The sequence below is a fragment of the Aotus nancymaae genome, unplaced genomic scaffold, assembly GCF_030222135.1.
Source record: "Aotus nancymaae isolate 86718 unplaced genomic scaffold, 86718_ANA_hifiasm-v0.15.2.pri h1tg000003l, whole genome shotgun sequence".
Classification (NCBI taxonomy): domain Eukaryota; kingdom Metazoa; phylum Chordata; class Mammalia; order Primates; family Aotidae; genus Aotus; species Aotus nancymaae.
The window spans coordinates 26,218,872-26,239,101 of record NW_026988414.1 but is presented as its reverse complement, the minus strand read 5'-3'; the positions used below and the strand labels follow the sequence as shown (position 1 = coordinate 26,239,101).

Here is a 20,230-nt window from a genome sequence, read left to right as displayed (position 1 = left end):
CAAGGCAATAGAAACAATGAATGAGGTAGTTTTTTCCTGCCTAGTATTTATAATTTAATTTGGGACAGATGCTGATGGGAGTGTAGATGCTTCCTGTATGTTGTAATGTAAGAAAACAGGATACTATCTGTAAAGAATATAAGTAGTTTCTCTATGCCAGTAGGAAAAAAAAAAATGCTTTGTTTAAAAATAGTAAGGAGACCAAGGTGCCTGCCCGTAATCCTAGCACTTTGGGATGCTGAGGCGAGAGGGTTGCTTGAGCCCAGGAATTTGAGACCAGCCTGGTCAACAGAGTGATATCTCGTCTCTGCTAAAAATAAGAAAATTAGCTGGGTGTGGTGGTGCATGCCGGTAGTCCTAGCTGCTTGGGAGACTGAGGTAGGAGAATCCTTTTGAGCCCAGGAGTTTGAGGTTACAGTGAGCTAACATCTGTACTCCAGCATGGGCAAGAGAGGGAGACCCTGCCTCAAAAAAAAAATAAATAAATATGTACGTATGTAAAATAAACATAGTAAGGATAGACTAATTAGATGCTAAAGATACCAACTTTTAAATTTTTTTCAGTGTTGTTGTGGAAAATTTTTAAGGTTTTGGTGTTTTGTTAAACTTCTAGATCTCAGTTATACACAGCGTTTTTGAACTCAAACTTAGTTAAGTATAGATGCATCCTCAGTTTTCTAATGTATTTTCTTCTGACAGGAAGAGAACCTGTACTATTGTTAACTTTCTTTACTGAATATATCTCAATTGCATTACTCTTTTGTTCAATGAGTAGTGTTTTGTGGGATATTCTTAGATAAATAGAGTAAAGTCATGTAAAAATTATTTCTAGTTCAATTAGATGTTTGATTTGGTAGCCAGAGTACAGAATCATAGTCTTGATCAGTGTGAAATTATAGGTTAGTGTCATCAACATAAAAACCAAGATTCTAAGTCATCCTTGAACTTCAAGGTGATTTTGAGAGACACTTGAGATTATGTGTTAGAGATAAGGATAAAAAGTTGATTTTATCTTTGATCCCAACCCAAATTTAGTAGCAGTAAATTCCTGCAGCACTATGTTAAGAAGGACTGCAAAACTTTTTAGGCTTTTCAGAAAAGAATACTCTAATATCTATCATTGGTTAGGATAGAAGGGGTATTTGCTACTTTGGAGTTTAAGGAGTCTTACTTCTGACCATTTTTAGGGCCTTACCACAGAATTTCTCTTTGTCCTAGCTGGTTAGACAAGCCTAGCTTTTTTTGATCCCCCAAATGGAATTTAAGTAATCCAGTTATCATGTTAGCATTGAAGACAAATAATTAGTATATTTATTGGGACTGCTATAATTTCATAGATGGATAGAGTTGACTCCTCAGATTCCAAAACAACCCTTCAGGTCTTTGAAATACAAACTCCTTTGGTGTGGTGGCCTTGTGAGCGCTGTCTGTGGGCTTCAGCTTTCAAGTAATTGACTTGCAGCTCACACCAAAATGAAAAGGACATGTTTCTAGGACCCTGAAGAGAATTTTCATTGTTCACTGTTTTTTTTTTTTTTTTTTGGCACCTAACAGGATAGTATGATCATAATTGTGTGTGCTCATTTAATCTGTATTTATTGATCACTCATCTTACACCGTGTACTTAGGAATACAGAGATAAATAGAACACAGGCCCTACTCAAGAAACTCATAATATGATAGACATGGCAGAGGCGATAATTTTTGAGTTCAGGGGCTACATAGTCCTGAGTTCAAATCCTCATGCAATTGTTTGGCTTTCAGCAAGTCACTTAACTTCTTTGAGCCCCAGTTTCTTTAAATGGGTCTAATAGCAACATTGCTGGTTGAGATAATATATATGATATATCTGACTTACTGTCTGCTACATGGTAGATGATAACTATTAGTAGCTTACATTTTCTAGTACTTTTAAGGTTTACATTGCAGTTTGACAAATAAAATTGTGTTAAATTGTTGTAGTGTCCCTATAAACTTATATTTTTGACTTTTTCGTAAACCAGGTTAAGTGGGGTCGAGATACGTTAAGTTGCTTAAGTTCAAGATTGCCAATCAGATCCTAAAACTTGTATTTATTCATACACCTAGTCCAACATGTAGATATAAATTTGTTCAAAAGAATTAAGAGTGATAAGATATGAAATGAGATGGCTTTAAGTTATGCTGTAGCACAACAGAAAATTGTAAAATATTGATGCTTATGTGGAGGGAAGACAAAGCCAATGAACTGTGTTTGTATTCGGCACTGACTGATTCAGGCCTTTTTATTGTTCTTGACTTAGTCCAATAAGCAGCACCAGTGCCTGCAGTAATCAGCTGTGTGTATAATCTAGGAGCCCACTTATAGAATCGGGTGCTAAGATATCTTATTTTGCATGATATTTAGTAGCCTATGTATGTTTGGTTAGAAGGAGGGAGGAGGGAGTTGAAAGAGGACTTTGGATTTCAAGTTTGGTGGTAGTCATTCACAGTGAACAATTATATATGCTGTTATTAGAAATGGAAATTAGTCTTTTAGCCATTTAGATCATGTGCAACAAAGGCTTTTGAATATTTTTAGTTGGTCAGTTATTTGCTAAAATTATGCAAGAAATATGATTTTCCCTTTATCTTTTTTTGACTTTTGGGCTTCTTCCATTTTGCTCTGAAGGATAATATATAGGTCATTTCTGGAGGAAGAATATTATATTTGATAGCTTGATCTAATATGGTAAACTTTAATAAATACTACTGCCCCACTTTTTCTACTACCCTCTCTCATCCCTGCTATTATCCAGGAAAAATGTGTTGTGATTTCTTTCATTAGAATTGAAGGATTTTTTTTACTCTTTTTATTTATTTTCAAACATTAGGCTGTGTAGGTTTTCTGGCCAGTTTTGATTATTAAGAATCACAGCTTTTCTACCATTTCAAGTCACATGAATGAATGATTCACTAATCTAAGAACTTCAGTAGCTTGGGAGTAAATATAAGAGGAATGTTTCTGCTGAAAGGAGAAACACGGAGAGGCAGAAGTGGAAGACTACCTGGAGGGCTGTATTTGCACTGGTCAGTGTTTCTGATCCTTAGATTTCCAAGTTTATAAGCAATTGAAAAAGATTAGTTCTTGAAGACTTAATTTTTTCTAAAAGTACTACTGTTTGATTCTACATGAGCATGATTAATGATCATACTGAATTAAGAATTTGCTTTAGGGGTTTCTGTAAGAAACATGATTGGATACTGCCTTTCAAAAATGATAGGGCTTTCTCTTTTAAATCTTCACCTCCTATTTTCTGGATGCTTTTTCTTTGATAATATATCTTTATTTGACCCAGTTATCACTAGAGTTAAGTTGCTACCAGACTTTTTCTACCAGTTGTTGTTGGCATCTGATTCCATCTGTTTACTCAATTATTCATTTCCCCTAAATTTTTACTCCAAATATCCCATAGGCAGTGTGTCAGAATATCTTTAGGCTTTTTTTTTTAACCTATTGACTTTAACTATATGGCATTTCTTTCAGAACATTCTGCCGTTCATTTGTCAAGTATTTGTTGAAAGCTTACCATGTGCCAAGCACAGCAATAGGCTATGAAACAAAATGATGAATGAAGTTCAACCCTTGCTGTCTGAAAACTCACAAATTGGGAGTTTGGGGGTGAAGGGGAGAGAGGTTAAGAAACATAAAGCCACATGTAAACAAACCACAATAATACTTCATAACTTTTTGTTCCCTAGTGTCTAGCCTTTGTAATCTTTCTTCTGTACTGTTGTCAGAGATGTTTTTCTTAGATGCAGATCTGATCCAAGTTATTCTCTGCATAGTATACCTATGGAATAAGAAGCAAACTTCTTAGCATAGCATGCTGGGTATACTCTGTTTGCTCTCCAGATTCTCTCTTTAGCATACTCAGTGCTTGGGGAGGCTGACCTTTATGGATTATATTAGCTAAGCTCTCTTGCCCTTTGGTTTCCAATTGGGTTCAGCTAATGTGATACAGCTGGAGATTGGAAACTGGGAAGAAAGAAAGGTCAGATTATTTATTCTCTTGGTTCTCTACTTGTAGGGTCATTGGTTGACAGTGACTGCATTCCTCTTCTATAGCTATAGTTGCAGGCTCTATAGCTGCCGCTGAGTGCCATTAAGTCTTGTTCTCCCGAGATGGATTTAACATTAAGAAAATGAAATTTAAACTTCAGGGCCCCTCACTTCTGGGGACCTTTTAAGGGCCTTAGGAATATATTTACAAAGCTGTTTACTTTTTGTAACATTTGCAAAATATATTTTTACATTATTCTTAAGAAGGGCCAATGGCTGGGCACGGTGGCTCATACCTGTAATCCTAGCACCTTGGGAGGCTGAGGCAGACAGATCACCTAAAGTCAGGAATTCTAGACCAGCCTGGCCAACATGGTGAAACCCCATCTTTACCAAAAATATAAAAATTAGCTGGGTATGGTGGCGCATGCCTGTAATCCCAGCTATTCAGGAAGCTGAGGCAGGAGAATTGCTTGAAGCTGGGAGGCAGAGGTTGCAGTGAGCCGAATTACGGCTCTGCACTCCAGATTGGGTGACAGAGTGAGACTCCATCTCAAAAAAAAAAGTGTTGGCTGGGGAGGGCACAAACAAAATGGTATAATCTTCAGGCCCTATAAAACTGGAACATCCAATATTCCTAACCTTGACCCTTCAAGCCTAGGTAAGTACAAAGATTACAGGGAAGAGGGACTGCTGAATAACATACTTGGGAAGCCTGTTATTGAATATTTCATGCATGAAATAATAATTTGAGTTGGTCTTGTAGGTTGAGTAGGAGTTCTTCAGGTAAAGAAGGATGGAACGGTTGTTACAAATAGAAGACATAGACTGTTCAGAGAGAATGAGTACTTTGATGTCTAGAGTAGAGGCATACTAGGTAGAAAACAAAGAAAGTACAAAAGCCCTAAGGCAGGAATATGTCTAGCCATTTTGAGACCAGCATAGAGATCAATGTGGCTGTAGATGAATGAGTGATGGGGAGAATAATAGGTAAGGTCAGAGTTTCCTATTATGTAGGGCCTTGTAAACCATTATAAGGACTTTGACTTTTATCCTGAGTGAGACTGGGAAACATAGGAAGGTTTTGAGCTATGTTACATGATCTGATAGCAGCATGACAATGGATTAATACACAGAGAGACCAATTAGAAGGCTATTCTAGTAATTTACACAAGAGATGATAATGATTTGGACAAGAGAGTTGATGATAGAGTTGGTGAGAAATGGAAAGTAGAATTTTCAGGATTTGTTGATGGGTTAGATGTAGGGTATTAATTAGAGTGACAGAAAAGTCAGGGATAACTCTAGTATTTTTGTTCTAAGTAATTGGAATGGCAAAATTGCTGTTTATTGAGATGGATAAGACTGAGAAGAGCAAGTTTGAGGAATGGTGAAAATCAGGTTTTTTTTTTTGTACATGTTAAATTTAAGGTGCTGTATTCATCTGTTTTTGCATTGCTATAAAGAAATACCTGAGGCAGGGTAATTTATAAAGAAAAGAGGTTTAATTGGCTTATGGTTCTGCCGGCTGTACAGGAAGCATGATGCTGGCATCTGTTCAGCTTCTGGGGAGTCCTCAGGAAACTTACAATCATGGCAGCAGGTAAAGGAGGAGCCAGCACCTCACATGGCCAGAGCAGGAGGAAAAGAGAGAATGGGGAGATACTACACACTTTTAAAGAACCAGATCTTAGAAGAACTCACTCAGTCCCTATCACAAGAATAGCACCGAGAGGATGGTGCTAAACCATTCAGGAGAAACTGCCCCCATAATCCAGTTACCTCCCACCAGGCCCCATTTCCAACACTGGGGATTACAATTTGACATGAGATTTGGTGGGGACACAGATCTAAACCATATTATTCTGCCCCTGGCCCTTCAAATCTCATGATCCTCTCACATTGCAAAGCACAATCATGGCTTCCCAACAGTCCTCCAAAGTCTTAACTTATTCCAACATTGACTCAGAAGTTCAAAGTCTCATCTGAGACAAAGCAAGTGTCTTCCACCTATGAGCCTGTAAAACCAAAAACAAGTTAGTTACTCCCAAGATTCAATGGGGGTACCATCCTGTTCTAAAAGGGAGAAATTTGCCAAAAGAAAGGGGCTACAGGCCCCCTGCAAGTTCAAAACCCAGTAGTTACTCATTAAGTCTTTTTTTATTTTTTATTATTTATTTTTTTTTATTATTGCATTTTAGGTTTTGGGGTACATGTGAAAAACATGCAAGGTTGTTGCATAGGTGCATTCGTGGCAGTGTGATTTGCTGCCTCCCTCCCCCTCACCCATATCTGGCATTTCTCCCCATGCTATCCCTCCCCTACTCCCCACCCCCCCACTGTCCCCCCCACTCCCCCCAATAGACCCCCATGTATAGTGCTCCCCTCCCTGTGTCCATGTGTTCTCCTTGTTCAACACCCGCCTATGAGTGAGAACATGTGGTGTTTGATTTTGTGTTCTTGTGTCAGTTTGCTGAGAATGATGGTTTCCAGGTTCATCCATGTCCCTACAAAGGACGCGAACTCCTCGTTTTTGATGGCTGCATAATATTCCATGGTGTATGTGTGCCACATTTTTCCTGTCCAGTCTATCATCGATGGGCATTTGGGCTGGTTCCAGGTCTTTGCTATTGTAAACTGTGCTGCAGTGAACATTCGTGTGCATGTGTCCTTATAGTAGAACGATTTATAATCCTTTGGATATATGCCCAGTAATGGGATTGCTGGGTCAAATGGAATTTCTATTTCTAGGTCCTTGAGGAATTGCCACACTGTTTTCCACAGTGGTTGAACTAATTTACACTCCCACCAACAGTGTAAAAGTGTTCCTATTTCTCCACATCCTCTCCAGCATCTGTTGTCTCCAGATTTTTTAATGATCGCCATTCTAACTGGCGTGAGATGGTATCTCAATGTAGTTTTGATTTGCATTTCTCTAATGACCAGTGATGATGAGCATTTTTTCATATGTTTGTTGGCCTCATGTATATCTTCTTTTGTAAAGTATCTGTTCATATCCTTCGCCCATTTTTGAATGGGCTTGTTTGTTTTTTTCTTGTAAATCTGTTTTAGCTCGTTGTAAATTCTGGATATCAGCCCTTTGTCAGACGGGTAGGCTGCAAAAATTTTTTCCCATTCTGTTGGTTGCCAATTCACTCTATTGACTGTTTCTTTTGCCATGCAGAAGCTGTGGAGTTTGATTAGGTCCCATTTGTCTATTTTGGCTTTTGTTGCCAATGCTTTTGGTGTTTTGGTCATAAAGTCCTTGCCTATGCCTATGTCCTGAATGGTTTTGCCTAGGTTTCCTTCTAGTGTTTTTATGGTGTTACGTCTTATGTTTAAGTCTTTAATCCATCTGGAGTCAATTTTAGTGTAAGGTGTCAGGAAGGGGTCCAGTTTCTGCTTTCTGCATATGGCTAGCCAGTTTTCCCAACACCACTTATTGAACAGGGAATCCTTTCCCCATTGCTTGTTTTTATCAGGTTTGTCAAAGATCGGGTGGTTGTAGATATGTTGTGTCGCCTCCGACGCCTCTGTTCTGTTCCATTGGTCTATATCTCTGTTTTGGTACCAGTACCATGCTGTTTTGATTACTGTAGCCTTGTAGTAGAGTTTGATGTCCGGTAGTGTGATGCCTCCCGCTTTGTTCTTTTTGCTTAGAATTGACTTGGCTATGCGGGCTCTCTTTTTGTTCCATATGAAGTTTAAGGTGGTTTTTTCCAGTTCTGTGAAGAGGGTCATTGGTAGCTTGATGGGGATAGCGTTGAATCTGTAAATTACTTTGGGCAGTATGGCCATTTTCACGATATTAATTCTTCCTAACCATGAACATGGAATGGTTCTCCATCTGTCTGTGTCCTCTCTTATTTCGTTGAGCAGTGGTTTGTAGTTCTCCTTGAAGAGATCCTTTACGTTCCTTGTTAGTTGTATTCCTAGGTATTTTATTCTCTTTGTAGCAATTGTGAATGGCAGTTTGTTCTTGATTTGGCTCTCTTTAAGTCTGTTATTGGTGTATAGGAATGCTTGTGATTTTTGCACATTGATTTTGTATCCTGAGACTTTGCTGAAGTTGCTTATCAGTTTCAGGAAATTTTGGGCTGAGATGATAGGGTCTTCTAGATATACAATCATGTCGTCTGCAAATAGAGACAATTTGACTTCCTCCTTTCCTAATTGAATACCCTTTATTTCTTTTTCTTGTCTGATTGCTCTGGCTAGAACTTCCAGTACTATATTGAACAGGAGTGGTGAGAGAAGGCATCCTTGTCATTAAGTCTTAAAGGCTCAAAATAATCTCTTTGACTCCGTATCTCATATCAGGGCACACATGTGTGAGGGGTGGACTCCCAAGGCCTCGGGCAGCTTGGACCCTGTGGCTTTGCAGGGTTCAACCCCCGCAGCTGCTCTCATGTGCTGGCATTGAGTGCCTGCAGCTTTTCCTGGTACACCATGAAGGTTACTGGTGGATCTACCACTCTGGGGTCTGGAGGACTGTGGCCCTCTTCTCACAGCTCCACTAGACATTGTCCCAGTGGGGACTCACTGTGGGGGCTTCAACCCTGCATTTCCCTTCCACACTGTTCTAGTAGAGGTTCTCCATGAAGGCTCCATCAGCAGCACACTTCTACCTGGACATCCAGGCTTTTCCATACATCCTCTGAAATCCAGGCAGAGGCTCTTAAGCCTCAACTCTTACACTGTACACCTGCTTACAGCTTGCACCCTCTGAAGCAAAGGGAGATGAAGCAAAGGTCACTTTTGTTATGCCTTAGCAAGGAATCTTTCACCCCCTCTTCCCCTTTTTAAAGGGGTAGAGAGAAAGTCTCAACCTCTGAGCTTTGGGACCCTCCAACACACTGGGGAAGTTGGAAGAGAGAAATAGAGAAAAACCAGAAATATGGTGATACAGAGAGCTAAGTGACTGAAGTGTTTGGGTGAGACGCAAGTTGTCAGCAATTCTTGGTAGATGAAATAAGATAAGTACTAATAATTGACCATTGGATTTAGCAGTGTGCAGGTCATTGGTGATCTTGATGATGCTCAGCAGAGTGAATTTAAGCTGAAGTGAATTCATGGGAGGAGAGAAATTGGAGACAATGAGAAGAGACAACCCATTAGGAGTTTGCTATAAAGTAGGGGACAGAAAGTTGTTCTTTGGGAAAATAGGAATTAGGAAGCTTTTGTTTTTTGTTTTAATTATGTTTTAAGATGGAATAAATAATAATCATGTTTATATACTGATGGTAATGATCCATCAGAGAAAGAAAAATTGCTGGAGCAATGTCTTTGTCCAGTCAAGCAGGGATGGGATTTAGTGCATAAGGGGAGAGGCTGACATTAGATAGGAACATAGACAATTCATCTGTTATGACAGAAGGAAAAGTGTATTATATGGATATAATTCTTATATAGTAGGTAGGAAGATGTGGTGGGGGCTTTTGAAAATTATTTTCTAATTTCTTTTTTCTCAGTGAAATAGAAAGCAATGCCATAAGTTGAAAGATAGGATAGGGATGTTAGAGACAAGAAGAGAAAAAGTCATCTAGGAGAATAAGACGGTTAATACACAAGCAGAATGTAGTCTGATTTCTGGGTGGAATTAAAGCTCCATTTGAGATTAATAGTCATGAATTTAAAGTGACATCAGCCAGGTGTGATGTCTCACACCTGGAATCCCAGCACTTTGGGAGGTAGAAGCAAGTGGATTGCTTGAGCGCAGGAGTTTGAGACCAGCCTAGGCAATATGGTGAGATCCTGTCTTTACGAAAAATACAAAAATTAGCCAGATGTGTTAGTGCATGCCTATAGTTTCAGCTGCTAGGAAGGCTGATGTAGGAGGATCACTTGAACCTGGTAGTTTGAGGCTGCAGTGAGCCATGATCATGCCACTTCACTGCAGCCTGGGTGACGGAGGCCCCTGTCTCAATAATAATAGTAATAATGATAATAATAAAGTAATATCACTCAGCAGCCACATTAGCTGTGCAGTTGCAGGTGCCAAATAAGTAGAAAGCTGGGCTTTTGCTGAGCAAGTGAAATGAAGTCAGAGGTAAGTTGTCAGTGTATACAAGAGAATGATTATGAAACATGAATATTTGTGATTATATTTTTCATAATAGCCAAAAGCTGGAAATAACCTAAATGTTCATCAACTAATGAATGAATATACAATGGAATATTAGCCATATAAAGAAATGAAGACTATTATATGCCACAACATGAATGAACTTTGAAAACATCATGCTTAGTGAAAAAACAGATGTAAAAGGCCACATATGATGCCATTTTTATGTAGTGTCCGTAATGGGCAAATCCACAGAGAAGATAATTAGCACTATGATTGGAGCTGAGTGGAGGCGTAAAGGGAGTGACTGTTAATAGGAACATGGTTTCTTTTTGGAATGATTAAAATATTCTGGAATTAGATAGTGGTAATAGGTGCACAACTCTAAATATACTAAAAATCACTTTAGAAAGGCAGATTTTGTGGTATGTGAATTATATCTTAATAAAGCTATTATAAAAATAACATGCTACTTATTATCTCAGTTAAGAAGCTCAGAATTAAACAGCTCAGAAATTTAGTCTAATGTAGGACTAAGGTGAACAGGTAGCTATGTTACAATGTTTGCAGTCTCTTTTCAAGTTTGAAGATTACAGTTGTTTTTTTCTCGAACATCCCTCAGTATTAAAAAGTAATTGGCTCAGTTGCAGAGCTTGTGAGGAGAGACCAAATCTGGCTCTGTCATAATTACTTAGTATATTCATCTCTGCATCCCTTCTTTTCTCCTTCCAGTTAACAAACCTTTACTAAGCTATGCAAATCACCACGCACTATCCTAGGTACTACTGGTGATACAAAGATGGATTGGACTTGGTCTCTACCCTTGAATGTGAGGTTTAGTAGGGAAACGAGTTTAGGAACTTGGACCACATTTCATTTTTAAGGTGAGGCTACTCTAATTGTTCTTCAGCATCCTCCCATCTATAGCTTATAGATAAAGTATGCACACAAGGCATATGAAACTTATTTGGATCTTCTTTAAGCTTGAAGCATTCTTCCTTTTGTCTCACATTCTTTCTCCGGTTACTTCAAAGTATTTTGGGGCTTATCAGATGAAAACTCACAATAATTTTCTTTCTTCTGATGCTCTAGACCTGAAATGTTTTTTATAAAAACCTCAAAATTCAAAATTATGATGTATGTTAGGTCAAGTGTGCATACTGGTGCTATCTGCAAAACAATTAATTGTTACCTTGCAGGATTGTTGTGAGGATTGTCAGTGAGAATACGTAATTACCTTGCAGGATTGTCAGTAAGAATACATAATGTTTACCTTGAAGGATTGTCAGTGAGAATACATAATTCGTATATGGAAGTGTCAAACACAGTACCTAACACGTGCTCCTCAATAAACATTATTATACTTTATAACTTTGCTAAGATCTACAAACACTAATTTTATATATAGAGATATGTTGAGATTACAGATATAGACCTAAACAAACAAACCCTAATTCCAAAGAGTTTGCCATTCATTGATGGAAATTAATTGGTTCAGAGATGTTGGCCATGTCTACCTTATTATTTAATAACTTAATTAACTTACTACAAATCTATCCGTGTTTTCCATCTTGGATTTTTATATCATAAAAATGTAGAATTCTTAGCTCATGACTATATGAAAAATAGATAATTGGATAATGCTTTTTAATGATTATAAGCTAATTATATTTTGAATCTCATGCCTAACTGAAATGTAATGTTGCATGCTGAGCTTTGAATTTACTAAAAAGTTCTTTTGTTATCTTCCTAGAATGCAGCTGGTTTGTCAAAATCCAAAGGAAGCCGAATTGGATTTGATAGCATACAGTGGGTGCGTAGAATAAAGAAGAAATTTCTCAATTATAATGTTCATTTAGTTCATTCATTTACTCCATAATTATTTGTTGAATGATGGCAATAATAATAGCTACCTTGGGTGGTGGGTGGCCGGTTAGTAGTGGCAGGTAAGGAACAGGACCTTCACTAAGTGCTTTATATGCAATATCTTACTTAGTCCTTAAGGAAACTTTAAGAAGTGAGTAAATATTGTTACTTGCAATTCACTTAGAGAGATTAAGGTTAGTTGGCCAATAATTTGGTAAAACCAGATTCTGTCTGCCTCTAAAACCCTCATTCACTGAGCTATGTTGTTTCCCTAAATGAATGAATATGTGAATCAGATTTATTCAACTAAGGGAAAAGTAATGATCAGGAATAAAAATCAATTCAACATAGTTTCTTTATAAGATGAGGGGAAGCCAGCAATATATACAATATATCCTTGTTTTGTTTTACAAATTTCAGAACCTGCACATTGATTAAATATATTTTCCTATGTTTTAAAACTAAATTTAGAAAGAAAAACATTGCTGTGTTACTAATAAAAAATAACTTTTATTCTGTCAGTATACATTATGGGAATGACCAGATATTTCTTGATACACTTCAGTCTTTGGCTTCTCTACAACCAGAGATGTGGAAGGCTTTAAATTAGAAGTGGATTTTCAGATCACTGAAAAAAGATCACAAGCAGTGGTCTTTTTAGGTCATTGCTAACACCAAGTAGATTTGAACTACTGTTTAAAAAGTAAAGTCTGGGATATCCTGTTACCAGTCTCCTCAGCTGTCTATAAGTATCAGTGTAAAATTTAATTTGTTAAAAATAGCAATTGTTTTGCTCTGTGAATTTAGAGTATTTTGAGAATAAAGGTAAGCATGATATACTTGGAATTTATACTACCCAGTCAGTTATAAAGATTTTAGATTAAATTAAAAAGGGGTATTTTGTATGCTTCTCTGTAGCCCTTCTCTACCTCTATCCCACCCTTAGGAAACACATACACATAATACTTGGACCAGATTTATCATCCTGTGGTTAAAATAATTTACTGAGAATCAAAATTCAGTATTTAACAGCCAAAGGCAACAGGGGTGATCTATCATAAATTTTAACATTATAAGATGTGATGATACTTAGAGAAACATAAATTTTTCAGGTTTGCCATTTATTAGGAGTCTTCATCTGTACACTGAAGAGCAATTTCAGAAAAAAAATTAAAGCTGTAATAGCTTCAGTAGGACAAAAGATTTTCCTTTATCAGTATTAACCACCAACATTCTGACAACATTCCCAAACCTTTTCATAAATAGAGCAGTCAGAGTAGGTACAGGTTCACTGATACATTTTAAAATGGAATTTGTGAATAATTTAAAGCTTAAAATAATAGAAAAAGGTGGCTTGACTCTATCCTTTTCATTCAAGAGATGATCCTTGAGGTAGGAGAAAATAATGGATTTTTTTCAAAGTCTTCACTTCCACGGTATACAAGCAAAAAGTTGAAGAGCAGCTTACCACATTCAGTGAGTTCTCTTTATACTCTTTTACATTGAGGGGACTAAAAAAAAATGTAAATGTGGTCACTGAATCACTATATTTGCAAAATCACAGGAAAGGAGAAGCAGTGACATACTCTCATTCTGAACTTTTAGAAGGAATAAAAGGTGAAATCTCATCAATAATTTTGATATTGAGCCCTGGTAAAATTCTAGGGCTAAATGTTTAATGAGTTATTAAACAGATGACTTGGGAGCACTTAGAAAAGAAAATGGTCATAATTAGGAATTAGTCTTTTACTAAGAACAAGTCCTGCCTAATTTTATTAGGTTTTAATAAAATTTTAATACAGAGACAGATGAATAGGGTATTATGGTCTCAGCCTAACCTCTTTTCAACAAGATGTTTTCCATTCTTATAAACAAAATGAATTACTGAAGATCAGATGATAATAGTGATTTGGAATTAATTGGATTTAGAATCAATTGGACATGTTTTCCAGGAGCATTAATGATTATATTGATAACAACTTGGAGGATATGTTTAGAAGGTGAGTTAGAATCTCTCCTTGACTCTGACGTACTCTGTATTTATATTAATAATGATAATGAATCTATGTGTTCATCATATTTGTATTTAACACCAAGCTGAGATCCATTCAACAAACATTTATACACCTTTTATATAGTAGTTCTGTTATCTCATCTTTCTTCCAAAACCATTTCTTTCTTGTTTTTTTCCCTAGCATAAAGCACAGAAAGCAATAACCCTAAAAGACAAAAAAACAGCTAAATTGGACTATTAAAATTTTAAACTTCTACTCATCAAAAAATACCCTTAAGAAAATGAATAAGGATGTCACAGGGTAGAAAATGTTTGCAAAGCATGTATCTCACAAAGGAATGGTATCGAAGATATGTGAAGAACTCTCACTCAACTCAGTAATAGATTTTTTGTTCATGCCCTTTATCAAGTTGAGGAAGTATTTTATTCCTGATTTGCTGAAAGTTTTAAATCATGAATAGATATTGAATTTTGTCAAATGCTTTTTATGTATTGAAATTATAAGTTTTTCCTCTTTATTCTGTTGATTTGTCAAATTTTATTTGTTGATTTTTTAAATGCTAAAGTAACTTTTCATTTCTAGGATAAATACTACTTGGTTATGATATTTACTTTCCTTTTTTAATCTTTTTTTAGTTATTGGAATTGATTTTCTTATTTTCTATTAAGTATTTTTTCATCTGTGTTCATGAGGGATGGTGGTCTATACTTTTTTTTGGTAATGTCTTTGTCAGGTTTTGCTTTTTTTTTTTTTTTTTTTTGAGGTGGAGTCTCTGTTGCCTAGGCTGGAGTGCAATGGTGCAATCTCGGCTCACTGCAACCTCCACCTCTTGGGTTCAAGTGATTCTCCTGCCTCAGCTTCCCAAGTTGCTGAGACTACAGGCGCATGCCACCACGCCCGGTTAATTTCTGTATTTTTAGTAGAGATGGGGTTTCACCATGTTGGTCAGGCTGATGTCGACTCCTGATCTCAGGTGATCACCCGCATCGGCCTCCCAAAGTGCTGGGATTTCAGGCATGAGAAGTTTTGCTATTAAGTATTGCACTGGCCTCATAAAATCAGATAGGAAGTATTTTCTCCTGCTCCATTTTCTAAGAAAATTTTTGTAGAATTGGTATTATTGTTTAAAACTGATAGAATTCACCAGTGAACTGTCTTAAGTCTTAAGTTTTTCCTTGCTGTTTTGAGGGCAGTTTTTTTTTTTCTAACAAATTCAGTTTCTTTAATAGGTATAGGGCAATTCAAATTTTATGCTTCATCTTGTGATAGTTTTGTTAAGTTGCATTTTTAAAGAAATTTGTCTGTGTCATCCAAGTTGAATTTTTGGTATAACATTGTTTATTCAGACTTTTTACTTAGCTGTTTCTCACACTGAATTAATAAAACCCTATAAGGCAGCGATTATTGCATTCCTGGCATTTGCATAATATTCTACACTAAAAACAAATAATGAGACTGATTCCTAGCTTTATCTCATCCTTTATCTTTAAAATTCTTGATATTTTATCTATTTATTTATCTTGTATATATTTTTATGAGTTCCTTCAGATTTTCTGAATAAGAATTTATTCTTAATTTTATGAAGCACCTTTTTGATCAGCAAACATTTCTTTAAATTAAGTCTTGCTTTCATTGAAGTAGGCTTTTAGGCAGTAGTGTATGCCAGATATTCTGTTTATCTTTGCGGCTCTTAGGTATTACTTACTCCTAAGTGTGATTTAGTCTGGTTTCATTCTGCTTTTGAAATTTTTTCTTTCAGTAGGGGACCTGACTTACTATCTAGCAGATTTATATTTTGAAATATTGCAGTATTAGAAAAGCACATTATATATGGCAGTCATCAAGCAAGCAGTGTATTTTGGTCTGAGTCTTTTGCTTAGAAAGATTATTAAGTAGCATTACAGATATGAAGAAAAATGGTACAAACAACTGATTTTTGTTTTTGAAAGATTAACAATACGATTTTTAAAAGCTAAAAGATAGTTCTCTGAATTTTGCTTGCAAAGATTTAGCTAATACTAAGAGAATAACTTTGTAAGGCCCCACATTTTCATGTCAGATACCACTTCCTCTGAAATTTCTTATCCTTTTGATGTACAGTAAATTTGTAGCTTACTGGTGTGTACTTTTATAATATGTTGTATATATTTTTTTGTTTTGCTTTTTTTTGTTTTTTTTTTTTGAGATGAAGTCTCACTCTGTCACCAGGCTGGAGTGCAGGGACACAATCTCGGCTCACTGCAACCTCTACCTCCTGGGTTCAAGCGATTCTCCTGCCTCAGCCTGCCAAGTAGCTGGGACTACAGGCGTGCGCCACCACACCCAGCTAATTTTTGTATTTTTAGTAGAAACAGGGTTTCACCATGATAGCCAGGATGGTCTTGATTGCTTGACTTCATGATCTACCCACCCCAGCCTCCTAAGGTGCTGGGATTACAGGTGTGAGCCACCACGCCCAGCCCACATGTTGTATATGTTTTTATTATAGCATATTTCACCTTATGTTGAAAGTATTCATCTTTCTTAGAAGACTGCTTATTGAGAGCAGAGACCATATGTGTTTTTAATTGTTTATATCTTTTAGCACAATGATAAGCATGTATCTGTTGGGTAAACACTCTATGCATTCTTATACAATGAATGAATAAAAATGTAATAAAATAGGCTATTGTGTTGGTTTACTGGAATTATGCAAATTCTTTTTCTCTCAAACAGCGTGCAGTTAAAAAATTTCTTATGCTAACATCCAACCAAAATATACCGGTGTTTCTTATTGATCCTTCGATATTGGAATTGATTAACAAGAACTTTGAACAAGTCAAAAATACTTCTTATGGCTCCACTTCAGAATGCAAATTTTTCTGTGTTCCAAGAGACTTTACTGCATTTGCACTGCAGTATCACCTAAGGAAGAATGAGGTAAGTGATTTACTTTCAGATAATGGAATATGTCTCTTTTTACAAAATAGTGTGGGATTAGGCTAGTTTAAAATGTAAAACATTAACAGATTTTCCTAAAACACTTCATAAATTGTATCAGGAATATTTCAGCTTTAAAAAACAATACAATTAATCACTAAGGCAAATAGGGGATTTATTTTTCTTATATAATGAGAGGTTAAAAGGTTAGTGGCTAGTGGCTGTTGATATTAGTTTAGCCACTGATGTCAGAACTTGCATCTCTGAAATTCTTTACTCATTTCCCTCATTATCACAGGATAGCTGTCATAACTCCAGATATCACATCCACGTTCACAGCAGGAAGATGAGAGGAAGGATGCTTTTTTTTTGCCTGGGGAGACTCCCCAGTATCAGTATTTTTAGACCATTTCTGTTGAACTGTTTGATATCTCACAGAAAAAGCCTACAAGGCTTATAAATAATTTTTACAAAGAGTATTTTGTAATGTCCCTTTATTTTCCCCAAATGAAGTTCATAGAAACTTCCTATATACATAATTCCCCAAAACAATATAATGTCTTAACTATAATATAATGTAGCAATAAAAGGAAATGATGTGTATTTCACTGTGCAGATGCTCCAGCATGACTATACTGGAAGACATACTAAAGTAATTTAGATACTTGTATTTAGAAGTAGGATCACAGAATATAGTAGCTACAAATATAAACTTATACTATGAATGGTATTATTATTAGTAATATGATTTTCCAAAGTAGTGAGCAAGTTTCCAATAACAAAAATGTAAAATTATCTCTCCATTGACATGACTATTGTATTCTTGAGAAATAAAGGCTCAGACAATTATAAACAAGTTTTTCACTACGTGATTATCTGACAGGACACTTGAAATTTAGTACACAAGATAGATTTTCACATTTTGGATTATAGTATGTCTAGTGTTCTTGGCCTAGGACTCTAAATGCCAATTTATTAATATGATAAACCAAAAATATCCCCACAAATTTCTAAAATGTCTGTTGGGTACAGTCCCACTTGCCTTGAAAACTATTATTTTAGAAGAAGGGGAATATGCCACAATTGGCAAAACTGATACTACCACAGTCAGAGGAAGAAGCAAAAGCTCAGTCATGTCCAGAATTGGCACATGGGTTCAAGTTTATCCTTTTATACATATGACATCCTACTATTCAGGAGATTCAAGTCCCCCCTAAAACATCCCCCAGTGTGGAGCTAATTAGATTGTTAGATCTAATAATGAAGGCTCTATTTGCATGTGATTTTTCTTTATTAATGCCATTACCATAAAATGAGCAAACCTCTGCCAAGGCAAACTGGGAGTGGACTTTTGCAGCACAACCTTGACCTAGGCCTTTATATCAATTGATCAAAACAACTATTTTCTTTATTACTTCTCTTGTTGATGGTTATAAGAAAGCAGACCATATCATAATTCTGCCTATTTTATCTGTCAGTCTTTCGTCCTATAACCCAAGGTCACGTTCCTCTCAAGATCTGGCTAGCCTTTTAAATATTTCCTGATTTATCAGCTGATAATGCCTTTCTTTTATTCTGTTCAGTAGTCTTTCTCTGAATTGGCTAACCTTACCCTCAATCAGTGCTTTCTACTTCTTAGGTGTATCAAGAAAGAAAAGGGAAAAAGGGAATATTACACTTGATATGAAACAAATGATGTTGGAAAATGAACCTTGTCTTATGTTATGTTTGTTTACTTTCTAATGATTTGTGTTATGATGGTGTTCTATTATGGTAGTATTTTAAGGTGTTGGGATATAAACTATGAGATGAAAGAACTACTTTTTTGAAGTACTTTTGAAGATAAAGATTATAAAAGTTAAATTAAGAATTCCAAGTTTAATTTTAAGTGCTGTTCCTAAATCAACATTTACTTTATAGAAACTACCCAAGAAACACTAATTCTCATTCTAAGGAAGGGATTTGTATTAATTTTCATAAGGAGAGTCTTTTTTTTTTTTTTTTTTGAGACAGGGTCTCACTTTGTCACTCAGGCTTGAGTGCAGTGTGCGATCTTGACTCACTGCAGCCTTGACCTCTCAGGTTCAAGCGATCCTCCTGACTCAGACCCACAAGTAGCTGGGACTACAGGAACACGCCGCCACACTTGGCTAATTTTTTTTTGTATTTTTTGTAGAGATGAAGTTTCACCGTGTTGCCCAGGCTGGTCTCAAACTCCTGAGCTCAAGTGATCTGCCTGCCTCAGCCTCCCAAAATGCTGGGATTACAGGAGTGAGCCACTGTGCCCAGCCCATAAAAAGAGTCTTTGGCTATATCTTTTCTGCTACATACTTTGTATTTTTGCTACTTTCCTTTATTCTCCCACCACTACCTTCTGCCCATCACCCTCATTTAAAAATATTGTTATAGAGCAGATTTGGACAAAAATATGGCTCAGTTCAATATAAGAATTACTTTAGTTTTGCTACTAGTATTTGGCTCTAAATATTCAATGTTTAAATGTTGTTTCTTGATGTTTGATGCTTCTTTGGTTCTAGGAAGGCTGGTTTCATATAGCTGAGAATATGGGATTTCAGTGCATAAAGATTGAGAGCAAAGATCCCCGGCTAGATGGGATAGACTCACTTTCTGGAACTGAAATCCCCCTGCACTATATCTGCAAATCGGCCACTCATGCGATCCACTTGGTAGTCTTTCATGAGAGGAGTGGCAACTACCTCTGGCATGGCCACTTGAGACTCAAAGAACACATTGACAGGAAGTTTGTTCCCTTCCAAAAGTTACGGTTTGGTCGTTATCCAGGAGCTTTTGACAGGTAAGTTCAGAGTCAAAAAGTGAAATGTGAAATCAGTGTTGTTCAGTCATGAATTCTTGCAGTGTTTTTACGTTTGAGTATTGAAATCTAATATATAACTTATCTAAGTGTTTATGATAACATTGTTCTTAATGCCTCCAAATTAGAAGCAACCCAGATGTCCTTCTACAGTAAAAGGATTGGCTGGGCGCAGTGCCTCTTGCCTGTAATCCCAGCACTTTGGGAGGCCAAGGCAGGTGAGGTCAGGTGTTTGAGACCAGCCTGGCCAACATGGTGAAACTGCATCTCTACAAAAAAAAACAAAAATTAGCTGTGTGTTGTGGTGGGTGCCTGTAATCCCAGCTATTGGGGAGGCTGAGGCAGGAGAAGCACTTGAGCCCAGGAGGGGCAGACATTGCAGTGAGCCAAGATTGTGACACTAACACTCCAGCCAGGGCAACAGAGCAAGACTCTGTCTCAAAAACAAAACAAAGAAAAACTATAAAAGAATAAATAATGTTTGATATTCATATAGTAAAGTATTACACAGC

The 20,230-nt window shown here is 36.6% G+C and overlaps 1 protein-coding gene across 14 annotated transcripts in view; it reads left to right on the top strand.

Moving 5' to 3' along the window:
• The window catches only part of FKTN (fukutin), a 204,427-nt gene that overhangs the window by 11,010 nt on the left and 173,187 nt on the right, over positions 1-20,230 (top strand). For 10 of the 14 annotated variants that reach the window (XM_012439089.2, XM_012439090.2, XM_012439088.2 and 7 more), the window contains exons 3-5: positions 11,839-11,898; positions 16,682-16,885; positions 19,423-19,700. In XM_012439089.2, coding sequence (XP_012294512.2) covers positions 11,839-11,898; positions 16,682-16,885; positions 19,423-19,700 — 542 coding nt within the window. Of the gene's footprint in view, positions 1-10,817; positions 10,970-11,838; positions 11,899-13,841; positions 13,952-16,681; positions 16,886-19,422; positions 19,701-20,230 lie in introns of all 14 variants that reach the window. The other 4 variants (XM_012439095.3, XM_012439093.3, XM_012439091.3 and 1 more) reach the window with 4 other exon arrangements.